Source organism: Equus asinus, chromosome 23, assembly GCF_041296235.1.
Source record: "Equus asinus isolate D_3611 breed Donkey chromosome 23, EquAss-T2T_v2, whole genome shotgun sequence".
In the NCBI taxonomy this organism is placed as follows: Eukaryota; Metazoa; Chordata; class Mammalia; order Perissodactyla; family Equidae; genus Equus; species Equus asinus.
Genome location: NC_091812.1, coordinates 14,912,454 through 14,934,294, shown reverse-complemented (window position 1 = coordinate 14,934,294; position 21,841 = coordinate 14,912,454). Strand labels below are relative to the sequence as shown.

The 21,841-nt window shown below is 50.3% G+C and overlaps 1 protein-coding gene across 5 annotated transcripts in view; it reads right to left on the bottom strand.

Annotated features, from left to right (window-relative positions):
* PTCH1 (patched 1) overlaps nucleotides 1–21,841 on the bottom strand; it is a 66,861-nt gene that overhangs the window by 40,353 nt on the left and 4,667 nt on the right. For 2 of the 5 annotated variants that reach the window (XM_014856927.3, XM_044756573.2), the window contains exons 1-2: nucleotides 18,018–18,641; nucleotides 16,192–16,384 (exon numbers count right to left, since the gene is read on the bottom strand). In XM_014856927.3, the coding sequence (XP_014712413.2) occupies nucleotides 16,192–16,384; nucleotides 18,018–18,215 (391 nt within the window). In that variant the 5' untranslated portion in view covers nucleotides 18,216–18,641. Of the gene's footprint in view, nucleotides 1–16,191; nucleotides 16,385–16,744; nucleotides 16,886–17,067; nucleotides 17,373–18,017; nucleotides 18,642–21,841 lie in introns of those variants that run through there. The other 3 variants (XM_044756575.2, XM_044756572.2, XM_044756574.2) reach the window with 3 other exon arrangements.

The following is a 21,841-nucleotide window of genomic DNA, read 5'->3' as shown; positions in this document are numbered from 1 at the left end:
CTACCTATGCTGTATCCTACTTTTTTAGTACAGTTAAATTTGATTTATTTTTACATACCACACGGCCATATTTTACTTAACATTTCATTTCATGTTTAACCAAATATGAATGTTTCTGCAAAACTACTCAGTAACTTTTAAAAAGTTTAGTTGACATCCACTTGACTTTACAGTCGTGCCACAATTCCTCGTCCCGCGAGCACCCGGGGTGCGTGTTACTTGCTGAGCAGCGGGGCGCTGCGGTGGGCGAGACCGGGTGCTCTCTGCTCTGAGAGGCTCACTGACCAGTGAAGCCAACAGGCAACAAACAGCCAGCCAGCCAGTAAGGTCATCGTGCGGCGTGACAGGTGCCGTGGACGAAACAAAGATCTGATGCACGTGAGTTACTGCGAGGGGAGGCCACCTCAAACGGAGTGGCCCGGGAAGACCTAAAAGGAAGTCATGTTTACGCTGACTTTGAAGAGCTGGGGGAACAGTGTTCTAGGCAGAGGAACCGGTAACTGCAAAGCCCTCAGGTTTGGCTGGTTGCCGGGAGAGAAAGAACGCAAGCCTGGCAGGAGCTCGGTGAGACCGTAATGGTGTCACTGACGTGGGTGCACTGGCAGACTTAGCTCCTTCTCGGGTATACCTGGGTCATAAACTGCACGGCACTCATGCAGTCTTACATCAGTACTCACCCGAGGTGCTGTGGACCAGCCACCAGACACAGAAACCCCTCTCCACAGAGCAATTTCACAGACTCGCCTGACTTTTGCTACCCTAGCCAATGCCTTTCCTAAACGACAGCTGAGTGACATGAGGCTCAGAGCTGTTCCTTATCTTGCTGGCTTCTTCTCATGGCCAGTGTGAAGCTGTGCTCTGAGGAAGCCCCCAGAAGCCATTCACGCGACTGAAATTACAGGCGCGGTCTGAAGAAAATAGTTTCCTCCCTTCTCTTTCCCATTTTCAAGATTATTTTAAAAATAATCAGATGTTCATGAAATACTGCATAGTCGTTTCTGACTGCTGAGCAGAATGAACCATAAGATCCAGTATTTGTGACGCAGATGTAGGTAAACTGACAGCCATGTGAACAGCCCTTATTGCTCTGTGCTGGCTTATGGCTAATATTCACTCATTTCCCTTTTTTGGATTTATCTCTATTTCTTAATTTTCTTCAATGAACATGTATAATTAAAGACTTCCATGTGACAAAAAGAGAAAAATAAATATGAAAGCTACTTGGTAGAGATCTAAATTAAAAACAAGCTCAATCCAAAACCAACATGCAACTGTATCACATTCTGATGTCCTCATATTTTTTATTTTTTCCCTTCTCCCAAACACAACTTGAATAACAACAAAAACCTCTTTGATCAAGACTCAGGAAAAATGTTATCTCAGGATCCTGGGACACAAAATAACGTTTTATACTTGTGAGCTGCTTTCCATTTGCAAAGCCCTTTCACACTCATTATTTACTTATTTATAAATGTTTGAATGAGCGCCGCTCTCCCATCAAGATGGGGCGAGCTGGGCTCGACAGCAATGAGAAAAGGGATCAGAAGACCCGGGTCCCATGTCCCAGGACTTCCACTTGAAGCACTGAGATTTGGGACATCCCCTGATACAGGTGATTGCAGTAACCTTCTCTGTAAAATAGGATAAAAATGCTACTACTAACCTCGTAGGATGGTGTGAGGACTGACAATGTATGTGAAATTTCCCAGACCCTAAACCAGGAGCTGAGCAGGCATCCACCCACTTATCTCTCGCCGGGCATGTATCATCACCCTTACTTTACAGAGCAGGAAACGTAGCTGCAGAGGTAGGGTGACTTGCCCAAGATCACTGCGATATTGTGATTTATAAGAAATATTATATACTTGGTCAATCAGACAACCCAAATATATTTCTCAGATATATTTGGCCTTTGTCCACAGTTCCTGGCTTACAGTTCCCAAAACCCTTGGAATTTCCTGAGTGATAAGAACAATGGGAGCATCTTTTGTTACAATATTTGTTTCCTTCTCCTCAGTTACTGAAAAAACACTTTAGAGCCAGAACAGTGAAATGGGAGTTTCCCTTAAGGAAGGTGACTTTTGGGTGCCATTCAAGGGTAGCGGCTGGTTGCCAGGAGAACTAGTCATGTGATGAGAGGATTGGAACTTTCAGGCCCGCCCCTGGATTTCTGGGGAGGAAGGGGGCTTGAGGTTGAAACTGCCAATGACCAATGACTTAGTCAATCTTATGACTTAGTAATGAAGCCTCCATAAAAACCCAAAAGGACAGCTCCTTGATGCTTTTTGGAGCGCTTCCATGTTGGGGAACCAGACACGTCCACGTGCTGCTGTGCTGGGCTCACGGTCCATGAGGAGAGGAGCTATTTTGCTCAGGACCTCGCCCCATGTATCTTTTCATCTAGCTGTTGATTCCTATCCTCAATATCCTTCGTAATAAATTGGTAATCTAGTGAGTAAATGGGTTTTCTTGAGTTCTGTGAGCCATTCTAGCAAATTAATCGACCCGAGGAGGGGTCACAGGAACCTCCGATTTACAGCCAGCTGGTCAGAAACATGGGTAACAACCTGGGCTTGCAAGTGGCATCTCAAGTGGGGGGCAGTCTTGTAGGACTGAATCCTTAACCTGTGGAATATGATTCCATCTCCAGGCAGACAGTGCTGGTGTCCGAGGACTGCTGGTTGGTGTGGGGAGGCGTCCACACACACAACGGAATTGGGTCCAGGAGCCCTCTGCAGTCACCCAGCGGACAGCAGGCAGAACCGAACCTTTAACCGAGTCCACTGCCCTGAGAGCTTCGTGGCTCCTGAGCGCCAGCCAGGGACAGGAGTCTGAGAGGGCCAAACTCCACACCCCAGACTATAGTAAGCTCATGGCTAGAGCCTTTAGCATGCACAGAAGTATTACACAGGACAAAGAGCTGATATTTCTATTTAAAGAACAACAACATTGCCTCCCAGATTTTTCACTGCCACTGAGAAGATAGTTTTTTTCAGCAAAGCCCCATGGGTGGCAGTGGACAGGCCATTTTCCTCCTGGTCCCAGAAGGCCTGTCTTAGAAAGGGTGGAGAGACGAGGATGCACAGAGAACAGGCGGCCCGAAGCCTCAGTACCTGCAAATTTTGCCATCCTGTTCTCCAGAAACCTGAGGCTTACCCCCATTCTCTGAAGGAGCAGGGTGAAGAGCATCGCTTCTGCAAAGAAGTTCCTGAGCAAGCTCTGCTGATCCTTTCCTCACCAATCAAACCAAGCACAGTCTTCTAAGGTGAAGAAGGGCCAGTACAGGTGGCAAACCATTCCGCCCAGGGGCCCACAGCTCTGGGTCAATGCTGTTCCAGTCCATGGAAGACAGACGTCCCCCTCACGATGCTCTCCTGCTGCATCCTTCCTCAGCACGGCCTTTCGCACAGAGCTTAACAGATGACTGTGGCATTCATGCAAAACACTTTTAGCAAAGGCTTATTGAGATCCACATAAGGGCGATCTGAGGGACCAAGCGAAGATTCTCCCCGCTAGATCCCACGTCGTTTGAGGGAGGCACTGTCTGCTGTCCACTCACCTCAGCGCACCGGGCGCTCAACGCGCATGCAGCGTAACAGATGAAGAAATGAATGAACAGCCTCAATACAGAGCCTTGGGAACAGACAATCATCTGGATAAGATATTAATTCTCCCCAAAGCCTCAGAAAGTCAATCAGTCAAAACAAACGACCCTTTCAGCCTGAAAAGCACCCACTCAGAGCCCAATTAGGAAAATGGCGTCTGTGTCTACACAAGCAAGCACCTGCACTGGCCTAGCCCAGTGAACTCTCTCAGCCTCCAGAGAGTTTTCCCCCTATAGTTGCTTCAAGTCTTTCTTTCAATGTTGCGATTAGTTATTGTGAGGATGAAAAGTACAAATCTCTCAAAGGATGTAACCGCAAAATTATTAAGAGCAGCTCATTTTCCAAACTGATAAAAAGGAAGATTCAGTAATTTGGGCAACTGTCTGCAAAGACCTGGGCTGTGACTTTTAGTCACTCTTCCACACATCTCTTTTATTCATGATGAGCCAACTGCTGCTTCAGCTTCTGGGCTGTTTTTCTCCTGGAGGGACCATGCCCTTGGGTGTTGCCACAGGAGAATTCGAGAATCAGATGGCCCAAAGAGAATGTGCCTTCATGAAGTGAGCCCAGGGAGATGAAAACCACAGAAACAAGACCAGAGCAGGACACATCCCTGCACCTCTCCAGAGACACGAGGAGGGCCAAACGCAGGAGGAGCAGGAGACTTCGAGCGTGCGCCTGCTGCAAGCCCCATACCAGCTGTTTGTGGTGCCATCTGTTCCTGCCCAGGCTGCTTCCTCTGAATGGCTTTCCCTGAAGCCGCCCGCTTGCCCTGTCGGACACAATCAGGTCACCCAGCACTCTGCCCGCCCTGGGCCTGCTGCCTGCCACAGCTCCCCGACCTGGTATTCCTTACAGAGCCACAGCTCCCAAGACGACAGTGCGTCCGTTGGGAGGCCATTCTTCATTGGTCACTGGGTGCTGTGGCAAATGAGGGCTGCAGTCAACCCCACCAGAGACAGGCCAAGCAAAGTCACAGCCTGCAGGCCCAAGGAGGTGCCTGGCTTCTGGCAGGGTGCAGCAGAGTGGAGCTCTGCTCTATCCCTAATTGCGAACGTGCCCAGCGGTGAACTGTCCCAGGTCCTAACGTGATTTCCCTGGCATGCTCAAGTACTACCAGCAAGCAGATGCAGACCCAAGCCCTGACCTCCCGCAGGAGCTGAGCGGGCCTGGGAGGGTCGACACAGAGCAGCATGCTTGCTCAGAGGCAATGCTGGACCAAGAAGCAGAACTCAGGGACCAAACGGAGCATGCTGTTTATCAAGTTCTGAGTGCTTAGTTAGGGCCTCCCAAAGTCTTCATGAAAAAAATAAAAACAGAAAACTAAGTAACAACAACAAAACCCAAGTGCTTACACGGCGTTCAGGCTGTTGCATAACATTAACCCCAGTTCCCTTCTCCCAGCTTCTGTGGGCTGACATCACCTCTCTGCTCTCAACAGTCTTCTTGCCATTATCCAGCCCAGGCCTCTTTTCACTGGCCTCCTACTTCAGCATGCATGGGCGAGAAGACAATGCGAGTTCCACCTTCCCACACAGGCTCTCTGGCCCTGTGGAACACCACGCTGGCCCCATTTATCTCCCGCACCGAAACTTCCCTCTGCATCTGTGTGGGGAGACGCCCGTCACTGGGGGCCACTTTCATGATTTTGTTGCCATCAGGATTAGCTGGATTAGGGGCCGGTGCATAAGGACCCCCTGGTGCCATGAGGAAGTTTCATCACCAGGTCAGCGTGGTGTGAATTATATTCTGTCACCACCAACCACTCCTTATAGCCACCAACTGAAAAAGGGGGGGAAGGCAGAAAAAATGCTTCCTGTGCAAAACGCATGCACTCATCATAGCGATAAATTCCCCCACTATGCATTTCTAAGGGCATGAGCCATTCAAGACTGTCCTCCTTTCCAACGAGAGTATGTGACTGTTTTCTTATCCATAAAGAATTTAATGGGTCTGACAGTGGCAGTACATGGAATGATGAGCACAGCTGCCACAACACACAAAGAAACTTCTAGCCCTTCGCTAAAACCAGTCAAGCAGTTAGGGAAGAGTCGCACTGCTGGAACCTTACATAACGTTCAGTGCTAACACCTCCATCATGATTAATTCCCATTCTTCTAAAGGAAAAACACCATCCCCTCCAGCGGGGATTCCCCCTTTAATTTGAAGGAAAACAATGTGGGCAGGAGTAGTGGAAGGAATGGGGGGGGGGGGGGCAAGAGGATGGGGAGAAAAACAGAAGCACAACTCTTAACTCCTGCTAAAAGTTCAGTGACTGAGTTTTCCTCCTAGGAAATCATTTGGCCTGTTCACCCACCCAAACCCCCTATCCTGGCCGCTGCTCATGTGGACCCTGCATGAAGTAAACACAATTTGCAGAGAAAGTAATGGGATTTCTGTAAGTGTGTATGAGTGTGCATGTGTGTGTCTTACAGAATGGTCCCTCTTGCACAGAACTGGGCTGTTCCATCAAAGCCGTATCTGTTATATTTCTGTCTTTCTCTTCTGTTGGCGTATTCACCAACAAGAGAAAAGGAGGTAAGCTTTGGCGGCCCTGACCTGTAGCTGGAACACAATACTTTCGCACAGCCCTGCCGACCCCTGACATAAATTTTACACCGCAGCTGGCATTTACACACTCAGCATTACCATATGTATAGCTGCTCAGTGCTAATTATGCTAATCGCCTGTCTAACTCGCTGCTGCGAAAAATGGTGGTATTTAGCAGTCCACTGCCTACCAATGCAGCTTACTGTGTGGCTGAAATGTACATTCAGACAGCCCTGAATGGCAAGATTTTTCCACGTTGCTGGCTACATTCAGGCCTCAGAAAAATTTATTCAAGTCAACTGGTTTCGGTCCGCAACAAAAAAGTTACGAGAAAAAAGTGAGTGTGTTCTTGCCCTAACATTCTGGATCTGCTTGCAAGCAAAATGATAAATCAATTGGTGTGGGAAACAAAAAGGGAGAGAGATTTCTTTTGGGAGCCATGTGAAACTGTAGCCTATTTAAAAAAAAAAAAAAAAGGAAAAAAAAAAGGGTCATCCTATTCCTCAAATCTCTAGAAAGAGCAGTTAATAGATATTTAGCCCTAATCCCAATTCTCTCAAATTGCAGCCTTTGTTTGCAATTAAGCAAGGTATTAAACGTGTGCAAGTTTTTTTTTCTGGATCATGTGTGGACTAAAATGAGGCTATCATATTTATCATTTTTCTAATTATTGCAACAACGTATAAACCTCATGGGGGAAAAATCAGGTAAGAGGAAATAATTTCTTAGGCAGGCAGGGGAAATCCTTCTGTCACTTTCTCTCTTAGAAACCTTTCGTTTAAGATGACACTGTGAGATATTTACATCTATTTTGTGAGGTTTTCTGGTTTCCCCACTAAAGGAGCGAAGGAAATCAGGGGATGGGGGTGGGGAAGATGAGAGAATTCAAAAAGAAAGAAAAGTGGTGGGGGAGGGAGAGAGACCATCAAGAAGCCTACGTTTTCTTACTACGTTTTCTTTACTGTCAAAATTCCTGTTTTTATCATCACTGTTTCTTAAAGCAATTTTCTTGGATCTCTCTATAAAATGGATTTCTTAAGTTGGGGTAATATTATTGCAGGTTGTTTTAACAATTCCCCAAATTCAAACTAAAACTCCATTTCCTCCTAACTCACAGAATACCTTCATATTAATTTTTAAAAACCCTGAATTGACTCAGTCTAAGGGACGCTTGGTGCTAGTATATCTGAATGCACAGAGAAGGTCCCGCAGCACTGTGAAACATGTCCTACTGGAGGGGTGGCCCAAGTGCCCAGTTCCTTTCTCACCTCCAATGATCATCATTAGTTGACTAAATCTTCGCTCAAATTTAGAAACTGGGAGCAAACTGGAATGCTATTTATTTTGCAACATTTCTTGGGCTACCCCCAGTGCTACAAAACATCAGAGCAGCTTTGTGAAAACTCCTGGGTTTACACACAGAAGGTGTGCCAACCCAGCAGGCTTTCCCAGACACAGGAGGGGTGGGGAAGGAAGCTGGCCTGTCCTTGTCTTGCTTTGCTCACCTTTCAATTTAGCTCACAGCAGAAGAAAAGCATGATGCTCACAGATGCTGCTATGAAGACAATAGCTTTCTTCCTATCAGCTCCCCCCTCCTTCTGTTCTACATTTTATAAACTTCTCTGACCCAATGAAGCAACATTATCCAAGCCACATCTTGCTCTCTTTGGCATCCCAATTCAAGTTGCTTTTGTTTGCCCGTCCAAAGCATTAATTCATCTGGGTTTCTGTAGTTCCAAATCTTGACTGTGCGGCCAAAAACACGAACGACCCAACCAGGATTGTGCTCACTGGCGAGCAGAGGGCTTACCCCTCTCCTGCCCTTTCCAGCTCCCCACTCTTCTGAAATGGGAGATGGACCACCCTGCCTCATGGCACAGAACGCTGTTTACATTGCAGTACTTGACTGTGTAATACATCTGGCATTTTTGGGCAGGATTCCTGAGCTAGGGGCCAGAAGCCCTTAAGCAATAATTTAAGGGGAAAAAAATCTTGCACATCAACTTAACAGAGTCCACTTCCAGCTCCTTTTGCTTACTTCTGTCCATGTTTCATCAATAGCTGAAAACTATCTTGGTTGATAATTTGAGGAAGTCCACTGTTTCTTCTCATTGGTCCTAACAATAATAAATAAAGCCTGTGCTGTTGTATGGAGACTTGCTTCTCACTAGCCTCGCCTTCACAGTCAGTGGTATTTGGGGACCCACATGCAGTGTGGACTATTTGGGCCAACTTGCGCGTGGGTTTCTGAATTAGAAATAAGGTCCTACACCTCCTCCACATTATAAATCTCTCTGACAACAAATATGTCGTTCCTGAGCAGGTACCTGACTGCCCACCAATGACACAGTTTCCCTAACACACGAGCGCTGTTTTCCCAGCTATGCTCTAAACCAAATACAATGGAACAGCCAGGGGATCGAAGACAGCATGTACCTTTCCGCAAACCAAACTCCTAAAAACCTTCACAACCGTTCACCAGTTTCTCAGTGGCAGCATTCTACTGTTTTGGAAGGCTAATTACTTCTGTCAAATCTGAAGATACACGTAGGAAAACTAAGATTGCAATGCAAAGAAAAAAACAACTCCAAACCCAATTTAAGAGTAAAAGAATCTCGTAAGTATTATCATAAAGCACTCAAACTCAGAGTTTGGAAGCAAACAACAAGTAACAAAACTGTTTCTATTTTGGTGACCCTGACCATATCTGTGTAGTCAAGGAAGGTTCCCACTGAGAAAATCCCCGTGCCTCCTCTGAAGCGCCAGCAGCAAAGCCTCCTGCTCCCGGCCTCTCCTTTGCATGGGCCAGCTAACGCTGCAGAGTTGGCCAAAATTTGGATAAGGAAATCTGTCCTCTTCCATCTCTGTCCAAGTTCCATGTTCCTTTTGGCTTCGGTGGGAGTTCCACCCAGGGAGAGCCTAAAGTAGGGCCTGGGCTGGGATGTCCTGGTTTATGTTTCGCTTACCATCTCAGAAACGCCGTGGGGCCCAATTCTTCCACACCTCATACAGCACATTAAGCACGGGGGCCCAAGCTTTGCTTCACACTCCACTTGTCCATGGGTTCTACAGTTACCTCAGAAGTCCATAAAAACGCCAGTAACTTCCATAGGGAAAGCACATCTTCTGCTGACAAGACCCTATCAAAGAGGACAGTCTTGGAACCGAGATGAGAACCCCAAGGATGCAAATGACAGGTCTGCCTCTAGTATCTCCCACAGCTGGTTTGAAATAATACATTTTCTAATTCCCTCCTGTCAGTCTGTGATTAACCAGATTTACTACCATTTCAGATTTCACACTAGTAACTCCAGAGATCCACTGGGAGGAAAGGATTTGGGCAGTTTAGGAGGAGGTGGGTGGAAGGAGGGGAGGGGGAGGTAGGGGGGAGGGGGGGAGGATGAGCAAAGAGATAGAGGGAGGAGGGAGGAAGGAGGAAGGAGAAGAGGTTCTGGGGACCAGTGAGGGGCAAAGGAGATGACAGTATAAAATAACAGAATCATACGGGTATGGCGATTACTTAGGGCTGTCTCACATAGCAGGAATTCCCTCAACTTTTTTTTCAAAATAGTGCCAAGTTAAAACATTATATTTATGCAAAACAGCCTCTATTAAATCTGGTCTCCTTTAAAATAATTTTTTTTAAATTTCCATATTTGTTTTAGAAGCCAAAAAAATGTTTAAATCATATACCCCACCCCCACCCCCACAGACCAGACTACTCTGCAGGGGCTAAATCTGGGTGGACAGCTGGCATGGACGAAGTAGGGGGAAGCTGCGAAAGCAGCCCCTTCTGTTGCAGAATTGTGACCCCCCAACAGGAGAAGAAGGGCGGACAAGTTACAGCTCAGTCCAAGTGGACAGAGCTCTGGGGGTCACGGGAAGGTCAGCTTTGAAAGAGAAATCCCAACGAAATATAAACATGGCATTGTGGAAACCAGACAAATCTCCCATCGCTTGTCCAGCCAGCGTTAATCTCGCCATCAGCTGTGGCGCATACTCCAAACAAACAGACCTGGCGGCTCATACATCTGGAAGCTGTCATCTTCTGGAGCCTGTGAGCAGGGCTCGTGTATCTGAAACACACCATCACCCAACCTGGCTTCTCAGCTTGTTGGAGGGTCAAGACTGGCAGGCAGCAGAGACACAGAGGATTCACAGGGTCAGCAGCCCGGGGTAGAAGGCATCTGAGGCTATTTGTTATTTTTAAAGCAATCATTATTGGGTGTTAATTTTTCAATCTCTTTTCTCCAGATATGAAGAATTAGCGTAAGTGCTTCCACCTGGATGTGTGTGCCCACTGTTGGACTCTAATCAATACCTATCTAATAAATACATTCTTAATTCTTACAAGTACAGAGGGGACCAAGGAGCAGAAAGGAGCTGCATTTCATTCTGGCTCTCTGTCCCTTGTGAAATGCACTGAAACTGACAGCCTCAGAGAGCAGAAACTGGCTGATAACTGTGGAAAGGGGCAGTAAAAGTAGACCCCATACCAGTTCTGGCTGACATGCCTCAACCCCTCGCTGTCCCTTTGGTTCTGCTGCATAAGGGCACCTGGGGAAGAGACAGGGACATCTGGAGAACCAGACCACCAAGGAGCTAATGTGCTCCACGGGCTTCCGAAAGGAGCTGCTATTTCCATATGAACAAAGTCCAGTGGTGTCTTTCATTGCTTTTTACAAAGTCACCTTCATGCTAAAAAACCTTCAGCCTACTGTGGTTGAAATGCAACAACATCTATCTGCGAAATTAAGTTACCTGAAAGAAAAAAAAAAGCATTTGACTATAAAGTTTTTTCTTTCTTCCATGGCCTGCCCTTATCCTCTCTCTCCCCATCTCAACTTGTCATGATGTCTTTTATTTGATATTTAATGTAATTCTAAGAAAAACTAAAAATTTAAATTATTAGCATAAAAAAATGGTTACCTGGGTCAGTAAATATGGGGATGGGGCGGGAGAGTTACCTTAAAGAATAACACTCAATGCATTTGCAGCCACAACTGCATCACCATAAAAGCCTTCCACCTGTACAGCACGGGTCTTCCTACTGGAGTCTATCATCTAAACCAGTGCTTCTCACTTGGGGTGATTTTGAGCATCCGCCCCTCCCCGCCCCCCGCCCCCCACCTTTGGCAATGACTAGAAACATTTTGATTGTCACAACTGAGAGGGTGCTACTGGCATCTAGTGGGTAGAGGCCAGGGATGCTGCTAAACATCCTTCAATGCACAGGACAGTCCCCAACAACAGAGAATTATCCAGTCCCAAATGTCAACAGTGAGAAACCCTGCACTAAATGGAAGTGGGGGTGAGGCTCAATCATCTCCTGATTCAACTGCCCGAATTCAAGCCAAGAGCACTGAAGGCATAATAGCTAGCAAGGCACAAATTTGAGAGCACTTACAAACATCAAGCAGCCATTTTTTAAAAAATTCTTTTTCTCTCTTAAAAAAAAAACAAAGTCACAACTTGTGACCTCCTCCCTTGATGCTGGCCTCCAGAGACGTTAACAACCAAACACAAGGCAATATGGATTCATTTCAAGGCTGTTACCCTTTGCAGTAAAGGAGGCCAGGGGCTGGCAAGCTTTGAGAAAAAAACAAAAAGCTCAAAGAGATAAATGAACTTCCGTCACTGGACAATCGTGACAATGAACTTGTGTTTGAGAGAGGGTTGGAGTAGGGGGTAGATATTAAGGGAAACAGGAGGATAAAAGTGCTAAGCAGAAAGGAAAAGCCAACAGAGAAACAGGCAAGATTAAAAATAAAGCATGTCCCTTCTGTGCCCAGAAGGGTGAGAGCCAGGTGAAGCCCTCTACCAGGAAAGGCAAAAAGGGCAAAGACACTAGTGCAAATCATAAGACAGGCAAGGAACGCCTGAAAGAAAGAGCTGGCAGCCCCCCCAGCCAAATGCTCTGCACACATCGGAGACCTTCCTGCCATGCAGCTGGATCTTCCCAGCCTCAAGGCTCCCACCTCAACCCTGATGTCCCAACCAAAAGCAAGCACTGAGAGTTCTCCTGGAGGCCACACCCTGTCCTCTGAGCCTGTGCCCATGCTGTTCCTTCAGCCTGGAATGACCCAACACCCCCACCTCTCCAGCCCCTGTGCCCGGCTCAGGCCCCTCCCTCAGGGCTGTCCTGGAAGATGTCCCTGCCATTTTGCCATCCTGCTAGTGGTCTGTGTGTCTGCCGGGTGGAGGTCTCCTGAGGGCAGGGACTGTGGCCTTTCACCCTCTCTCTGGAACACTGTGTGGTACCTGGCACAGAGAAGGCACTGAGAACACGCACTGAGTGAATATGTTTATTTGTAAACAACAATTAGTCTCTCCCTGACCTTGCTGCTGCCGCTGTATGTGTTTCAGTAACAGCAGAGGCCCACTACATCATTCCACATATTCTTTCCCCAGATGTCATGACTGCATCCACAAGGGAGCTACATTTGACATTTGTGACTTGCAAATGCTGTAGCTCTAAGAGCCAAGCTAGCATCTAATGTATATTGACAGTTTCTTAAAAAGCAATCACTGTCTGAACATTTTAACAACAGAATCAAAGAATTCTTATCACTGATGCCATAAATACACAAGAGAGAATCTTCCTTATTGAGATTACATTGGTCTTAGATGGGCCAACATATTCAAACGGTCTTTATAAAGCCTCATTTCCCCAGCATGTTAAACAAAGCACAAAAGTCAAACCAAAGATACAGCCTAGCCAGTGAATCCCGTTAATTTGCTGGCTATTGAAAAAGATAGCATTATTTTGGCAGATGAGAAAACACGAACAAAGTCTATGCGTACACACAAATACAAAGGCAGTGGAGACATACATCTCCCAATATATGTGTGTGTACGCACATATGTCATTTTCTAAACCACAGGAGAAACAGCATTTTTCCAAACTGTCCCTCAGCATTCCTCTTCCCTTACAATCTCACGCTCTCCTCTCCTCTGTTGCTGTTTTACTTGGGAAATATGTGACCTCCACTCATTTGGTTTATTCAGAGCAGCAGGCCCCCTTGCTCAGGCCCGGAACATTTACAGTCTCTATTAAGAAAACACCACCTCACAGACTTCTTGGCTGATAATGATGAGGAATTTATCTACGAGATTAAAGGGAAAATTAACCTAAATTCCAAATTGCTACTTACTTTACTGTCCTACAGTCTAGGCGAGTAGGGGATTCTCACTCCTGGAAGCAAATGCTGGCACTCCTCACTGCCGACATGCGCACTAGGCTCACTGTATCATAAACAAGATCTCCTCATCACTACTTCTACTTCGAATTTAAACTAAAATTACAAAATGGTGCGGAGGCCTCCTTGGTTGGGTTTACTTGCATTTATGAAACTGCTGCTTCTTCTACAGGGGAAGAATACAGCACACAATGAATGCATGGATGAATGAATGACAAACCAAGGTCAAGGCAACGGGAGATCAAGTTGACTTAGTCACTAATAGGCAAAGTAGGCATGGAGACACAGAGGATCCATAGTTCTCAAGTGTAATATAAGACAATAGTTCAGTTACCATATACAAAAATATTACATAAGCTATCACGTTATAAAAATGAAGATAATAGCCTCTTTATTGAGTTGTAAGGCATGTGGTAATATATAATAAATCATAATGGTAGTTGTCCAACAAGCGATAGTATTGACTAAATAATATTTGGCCGAAGAACCAGAAGAAGAAGAGCCACATTGAAACTGACAAAACAGAAATGGGAAAATAGCTCAGAGGCCACAAGTAGGCAGCATGAGTCTCATCTCAGGTGTGTCACGCCCGGGCACTCTCTCTAAGCTGCAGCCCCGTGAGACTGCTACTAAGCATGTTCTTCCTTCTTCCAGGGCTTGAAATGAGTTGTGTAATGCAGAAACAGAGTTGATTCTAAAAATATACAATGCTAAGAAAATAAGTCACATTACTTCTCTTTAAACTTATTAAAGGTCTACTGAAAATTCTTGCTCAAAACAACAAAAAATTATCTTTCACCATCATCATCATCAACACCCAACAAATTTGTTGGCCCAAGTGGAGGAAAGTGAACATGTGGACAGAGCTGGGAGCCCCCTCTGCTCATCCCTTGCTCTGTCTCAGAACCTAGGGCAGCCCTCCCCAGTCTAGCCAATCATATCATTTCCAAACTACCGACCTGCTGGCCAGGGCCCACCCAAGCTACCGCAGGCTCTGCCCCCGGCCCTGAGGGCCTCCCACCGCCATCTGTCCACTCAGCTTCAGCCTTTGCTTAACCTGCTTTCTGAGCTCCTGCCTAGAACTCCCTCCTTCCTCCTCTCTCTCTCTCCAGGCCACCCTAATTTGCCTCACCACCTCACTGGAAACTTCTTTCTTTGGCTTTTTGTCCATTTAACTATCACAGCCCACTTCAACTATGAGCTCAAATTTAGTTCTAGTCCATTCAACTCTGGTAGCTTTAAGCGCATGAATTTGTGCACAGAGGGTGTATTACATACCACAGTGTCCCTTACTGTGCCCAGCACAGTGCTAGGGACATTATAAGTACTCAGGACACTTTCTGCTAGGACATCACAGGTGCTCAATAAAACCCTTCTTTTATTTACCAATGACTCTGAAGTGCTAAACTGAGGTAAATGACCCCATGGATTCAATCCGAAGAACACTTTTGTATTAATTACCAAGCTACTTAAGGCAGGAATGTTTTCTAGTCTTAATTATTTGGACTAGTAGTTTAATTGTCACTTCTCAACTGAAGACTCCGCCGTTTGCTTGCAAAACACTGAAAGCTGAATCTTCACAAACAAGGGAAAATTAATGGAATATTCTCCAAGGTTAGTTTTCCAATAGCATTCTGAGACGGAGCACCGTCGCAATTATGTATTTAACTTTTAGACCCCCAAATTTTGTCTTAGGTGGCTTTCACTAGGAATGCTCCAGATATCCTGGTTTGGAATATCTTCATAATTGCCTCAATCCCCCCCCATTCCACTCTGAGAGATGTCCCAGGCAGTGTTTAGGGATTAAAATGTTTCCAAATAGCAAGACTGTTACTTTCCAAAACGAGAAAACCACCAACAGAAAAAAGAACCAACCGAACAAAACCCCCCCAAAACAAAAAACTATCACCAAAAGAACGTAAAATGTCTCGGGAGGGGGGTGTCTATTTCAAATTTACAACTGCTTTTTAAAAAAGGCTTCAAGAACCCCCAAATCGAGGAATGTAGATGAAAGAGTGGCAGAACCCCTTGGAGAGATGCTGTGGCCCCTCCTTCTAAACCCCTGTTCTTAAAACACATTTCTTCTCTCAGCCTGCAAAGCGCAGCCTTCCCCCAGAATAATTCCCTTTAAAAAGTCCCCACCCGCGAGGAAACATTAATCTACTTTGCAAACATGCGTTCCAGTCTGTGCTTTACTGTTTTTTTTCCACCCTTCCCCCCACCCCTTTTTTTTGTACCTTGAGACAAATGTTTTTTCCCCCAGAGTTGAAAGCTGTCCAAAAGCAGGACCACACACGCCGCCGCCTCCGCAGCCCGCGCCGCGCCCGCCCCCGCCTCCCCAGCGCGGCGGCCGGCCGCCGGGGGCGCTCACACTCCCTCCAGCCGAGGGGTGGCCTTCCTCGCCCCCTCCTTTCTCTTTGGACGCGGTGGGTGGGGGTGGGGGAGGGAAGGAAGCCGAGGACGCGAGCCAGGCGCACGGAGGCCTTGCTCGGGCCGCGTCTCGGGGCGCGGCGGCGGCGGCGATGGCGGGCCCCGGGGCCCGGGCCGTGCAGAGGGGTCCGTCCCGGGAGGCCCGCGCCCCGCCGCCCGCGCGCGCTCGCCCACGACACCTAGCCCTGCGCAGCGCCCGAGCGATTACAGCGCCGCCTTTGTCGGCCGGGCCTGGCTCCCGGCCAGGCGCCCAAACAATAAACAGTCCCCCCCGGTGCGGGCGGGGGGCTCTCTCTCGGCAGAAAGGCTCTAGGTGTGTGCTGCAAATATCTCTATCAGTTGGAAGCAAGGGAAGGGGGCCCGGCGTGGGGACGCGAGGGCGCCGCGGCGGGCGCTGGCGCTCTTACCTTCCACCCACAGCTCCTCCACGTTGGTCTCGAGATTAGCTGCCTTTAATCCCACAGCGAAGGCCCCAAATATGAGGAGGCCCACAACCAAGAACTTGCCGCAGTTTTTTTGAATGTAACAACCCAGTTTAAATAAGAGTCTCTGAAACTTCGCTCTCAGCCACAGCGGCGCTTTCCGGCCAGTAGCTTTCCCCTGAGGACGAAGCAGAAGGGAGGAGTGAGCGCCGGGGAGTCGCGGCCCGCGCGCCCACGCCCGCTCGCGCGCACCCGCCCGCGAATCCCGCGACAGCCGTGGGGGTGCCCTCCGGGCTGGAACCCAGGCCGGCCCGAGAGGAGGCGAACGGCACGGGGGGGACCCGGTCGTAAATCAAAGTCGGGCTGCAGCGTGGGAGCGGCACCTCGGCTGCAGGAGGGGCGCACTCACGCGCGGCCTGCGCAGCATCCCCGAGTGTGACTTGGGGACGCTGGGCGGAGGGGCTGCAAGACAAGGGGAAAGGGAAGCCGAGGCAGAGAGGAGAGAAATCGCTCAACACAGGCAATATTCACACCCGACCTGGGAAGGGAGGGGCTGCGTAATCCGTGCGATGGAGACCAACATTTAAGAAGCGGCAAACCACGGCTCCCTTCCCAAGTCTTCTTGCCCCATCCGTCACCCTCTTCTCGGGGTGCCCCGGCGGGGACGGGGGCTGGAGGACGTGCGCGCTTCGGGAACAATGTATTCCGGGCTCCCTCATCCTGACCCCCTCCCGGCGTGGTAATAAGTGGGGATCCACGTGGTGAGCGCGGCCGCCCGAGCTCACTCGCGACGCATTTCCATAGCGTTGGGAGACACTGTGTGAGCTGAATTAGGAAGTGGGGCAGCCATCTGCAACTTACGACAATATTTGTGATCGGAAGAGGGCAGCCACATGGATCTTTCCCTCCTCTCCTTTCCCTTCTGGTTAAACGTAAAAAGCAGCCGACTGCACAGGGGAAGGGCCCAGGACGGCGCAGGCGGGGGTCCTGGCTAGGCGCTGGCTGCTCCCGGCGGCGGCGTTTCCCCGGCGCTGGCCGCGGCCCCGGCGGGCCCCCGTCTGGGTGCTCGCCTTCCCCGGATTCCACACATTTCAGCGAGCCTCGTAAACACAATGAACCCGGCCGCTCCGCAGACCCGCACCGCGGATTTAAGGTGGCAATTTGTTTACAACTTTCTCTTTCCCCCAGGCACTGAGAAGAGGTGGCTCAAAAACTGGGAAAGAAGAGGGGAGATGCCCTCTTCCGAGGATAATTTTTCAGGGAGCGGAGATTTCATGCTCAACAAAAGCAAAACTGGCTGCCAAAAGAGGAAACCACCTTTATTTCGGCTCCCTCCCCCCCATCCTCTCTCCGCCTCCCTCCACTCCGCCTCCCCCTCCAAGACGTTAAGAAATGTGGCAGCATTACAGGGTTGTAGGCTGCAAATAGGGGCAGGGGCGCGGGAGGAGGGGGCTCCGGGGCAGGGGGCACGGGCAGTGCCGCGCTGCGGGCCGCCCTCGAGGTCGTCCACTGTGGACCGCTTTCCAGTGCTCCGGAAAAGGCACGCCGGGGACGGCGCGTGTACACACACACGCACACACACACACACACACACACACACACACACTCTCCACCCCCTGCGGACCTCAGACAGTCCTTTCCTTCCAGGACCGGAGGGAGGGTTTGAATTTTTCTATCCCCACTTGTCTGCTGCTTTTCCTGGAGAGGTGTGTGTGTGAGTGCGTGCGTGCGTGTGTGTGTGTGGCGGGGGCGATCCCAAAGAGGAAGAGGAGGGAAGAGAGGGTGGGAGGAGAGGAGAGTCTGAAATGCACCTTGGAAATCTGCTCCAGAGCGAAGGCGGCGTCGCAGTAGCTGGGCCGGTGCAGATAGTCCCGGTCCAGCGCGGCGTTGCGGCGCAGCCCCCCGGTCCGTCTGCGCCTCCCGCCGCCGGCCGGCCGGCCCGGGGCCCCGCTGCAGCTGCCGCCGCCGCCGCGATCCTGAGGCTCGGCGGCGTTACCAGCCGAGGCCATGTTGCCGCCGCCGCCGCCGCCGCGGGAACCGAGGCTTCCCGGGCGGCCAGGCACGCTGCTGCAGCCGCTGCGGGCGCCCGGCGCGCCCGGGCGCTCGGCTCGAGAGGCCGCTGCTGGCTGCCGGCTGTTGGGGCTGGGGCTCCGGTTGACAGACCTGCCGCCGCCGCCGCCGCTGCTGCTGCTGCTGCTGCTCACACGGCGGGCGCTGCTGCCGCTTCGGCCGCGGCCGCTGCCGGGGAGTCAGACCCTGCGCCTTCCATTGCCACATTGCGCGGGGGTCCCGAGGTCTCTGCGGCCGCCGCTGCCCACATTCAGTTCTCCGGAAGGCAAGAGCCGGCGCGCGGAGCCAGCCTGTCTTTCGGGCGCTCGCGCGGCAATCCTCGCGGTCCCCAACTCCCCCTACCCGCCCCCCGCCCCGCGCCGCGACCCCTTCACTGCAGAAAGCGCCAGCAAATCCCCGCCGCTCCCGCCGGCCTCGCTGGTTCCCTCGGCGCCTCCCGGGTCGCCCGAGCGGCCGCGGAGGGCAAGCGCAGAGCCGCCGCCGCGGGGTCCGTGAATGCCCGGCGGGTCTCAGCGCTGCCGGGCTGGGGCAGCCGCCGCCGCCGCCGCTGCTGCCGCGGCGGCTGCTGCTGGCGGTGGCGGCTCCTGAAGCTGCTGCTCGGGCTGCTCGGGCTCTGGCTGCTGGGTTCTCGGTGGCTGCTCGGTCCCGGACTCTGCTTTCTTGTGCTCCTCGCCGACCCGCTGGACCATTCTGCCCCCGTGCAGCGCGCTTCTCTCGCTCCCGGGACCTGGGCACTCCGCTGTGTGTGTGTGCAGCGGGCAGCGGCCGCAGCAGCTCCTTGATTCAATAGATGAGATGGAAGAAGAAAAAAAAGAACTCTCTCCATTTGGAGAAAGAGGAGGAGGAGGGGAGGGGGTGGAAGGGGAGAGAGCGAGCGAAAGAGAAAAAGGCTGGAGCTCCCGCCCCCAGGGCTGTCAGATGGCTTGGGTTTCTGCGACGCGATTGGCTCGCGGAGGGCAGAAATTACTCAGCAAACATGACTATTATTAGCTGCTTAGCAACAGCTCACCAAAGTAGAGAGACCACCCAGGTAGGCAACCCCAGTGTGTGCATCCCCGGCTTCGGGGGGAGCCTCCGAAAGCGCCAACCTTCTCACATGCAATACTTCCATTAAGGAATGCTCCCCCCCCCCTTCTTATTCCTTTTCTTTTCAACAGTTCTTTTTGTAGGACGCTTTTTGCGTCTTACACAGACACACACAATCACACACAAACACGCACGAGCATTTGCCTCGCGATAGACACGGGGGAAAAATGTAATATTTTTTTAAGCGCTTAAACAATTTCTGAAATTCCTCAAAGAAAACCCTTTCAGAGGCACCTTGGCCTCATGCTGCAGCAAATACTGGGAGGTCCGGCTTGAATTCCCAAGCCTGCACCAATAATGACAGGGTGGTGGATAGCGCGCCAGTGTGTGCCAGATTTTTTTTTTCCTCCTTTCTTTTCTTTTATAACTGAAGAGAAGACTTAGGCTCTCGCAGGGAACAACGCCTCGCATTAAGATAAACAAAATGGAAAGTTAAAGAGGAAAGTAAGGACTTTGGGAAAAGCTACCCTTTCTTAAAATCCGTTCCCTCTCCCCCCGCCCCCGCGCCCCCCGCCCCCAAACCCACATCAGCACAGTCCTGGTTTGAAGGAGTGTTTTATAAACGTGGAATCCAGACACCGAAGCAGTCTCGTGGAGGCAGAGGCGTTTTCATTTGAATCTTTAATGTGACATATGTAAAAGAGAAACAACAGAATCCTTTTAACAACTCGGAGAAACGGAACTGTTTCCTTGAGAAAGAGAGAAAAGTTTTCCTGACTATTTTGGGTTCATTTGGAACCCCCCTTTATTATTACCCACATGTCCTTGTTTATTTAAAGTCTGTTTTAAACCTTTTTCCCCCAAAACTGGTACGCATGCTCTTATATTTAATAATAGCGTGACGTAGAAGAGAATAAAGGCTTTGATGTTGGATTCATTCGAAACAAATTGTGCGCTGATTGCAAGGACTGGTCCGGACACTGCAGCCAGTGTCACCGAGAAAGCCCGGGGATTCGTTTCCCATTGGGGAAGAAAACACGCGACCCTCTGAGGTGGATCCTGGGGCCAGAGACAAATTAAACTGCCTACACACCTCCGCTTCTTATTTAAAAATAATTTTTCTTGGAGAGTGGAATTTATTTTTCTTATGTTTGCAAGTTAATAAGTTCCTCCCTGAGATAGGGACCAGACCCACAAACACTCGACTCTGCCTTGTTTTAGTATTTGTTTTCCCCCTTTTTTTCTCTTTTAAAAACGAGGTTGAACTGCAGAAGGACCGCGGCAGCAAGAAGCCGACTGAAGCCGTGAAATGGGGCAGTGTGGCTTTAAGATGCACACGGTGTGTGTTCATTGAAAAAAAAAGAAGAAAGGAAGGAAAGAAAGAAACCCAGATGGAGGGAATGGGGGAGGAGCCGGGGAGAAGGCGGAGCCCGCGCGGCCACGTGACTCAGGGCTGGGCCGGCGCGCCTTGCTGGGAGGCCTGTGCGCGCGCGCGCCGGAGCTCCGGACTCCCCGCGCCCGCGCGGCCCGGGCAGAGCAGGTATGGAAGCCCGTGCGCTCGCCTCGCGCCGGGCTGGCTCCGCGTCTCCAGCGAGGCCTCCCGGGAGCCGAGGCGAGTCGCGCGCTCCGCCGGCGCGGACGGACGTGCCGGACGCGCCGTAGCACATTCCTGAAGGCGGTCCGGCCCCCTTACGTTGCCCAATGCCTGCGCGGCCTCCCCGCGGCCGACCAATGGCTGAGCGCACGGGGTCCCTTCCCATTCAGCGGCTCGGCGTCTGCGGCCCCGGCCCGAAAGGAACTGCAGCGGGGCGCGCTGGCCACCCGGGCGGCCCACGCGGCTCCCGCGGGGGGCCTGTCGGCCAGCCCTCCCCGCCCTCTTCCTTCCTCTCCGGCGGTTTCCCCCTCCCTCCCCCCTTCTTTCCCTCTCCCGTTTCCTTTCCCCTTCCTCTTTCTCCTCCTCCCGGATCTTTCTCCTCCCTACCCAGCGTCGCCACCTTCCCCTAGCTTTTTCTCCTTCCTGGTTTCACTGGGAGGCCCTGTCCCCTGAGTCCCGAGCCGGCAAAACGTGTGCGGTACCCCGGGTGGAGTAGGGTATCCTGTAGAATAAAGAGAGACAAAGAGAGTAGATGTGTCTGGGGATGTTCACGAGATCTGGAGGAGGACCCGAGTACCCGGCCAGCGCGGAAATTCAAAACTCAAAACTCCGAAGAAGCACGTGATTTTGTCGCGGCTCTGGGAAGGGCTGCTAAAATCCAGAAGGGAAGACAAGCAACGTGCAATTAAAATGACACTACATTAATAAACAATATCGCAGGAAGATTGGGCTCTACACATACCAAGTTTAATCTTTGAGCCTTTATATCCTGATCTTTATTATGTTTGATAAATATCCTAAAGCAGGATAGGTGACTTATTATTCCAGCTTTTCTTACTGAATGGTTCTGCAGACGTTTCAGGCCAAACCATTTCGTGCTTGCCGCTGGAAATTACTTTTTAAAGACTTGGGAGTGGCACCCCTCGTTTTACATGTCTTTTTATA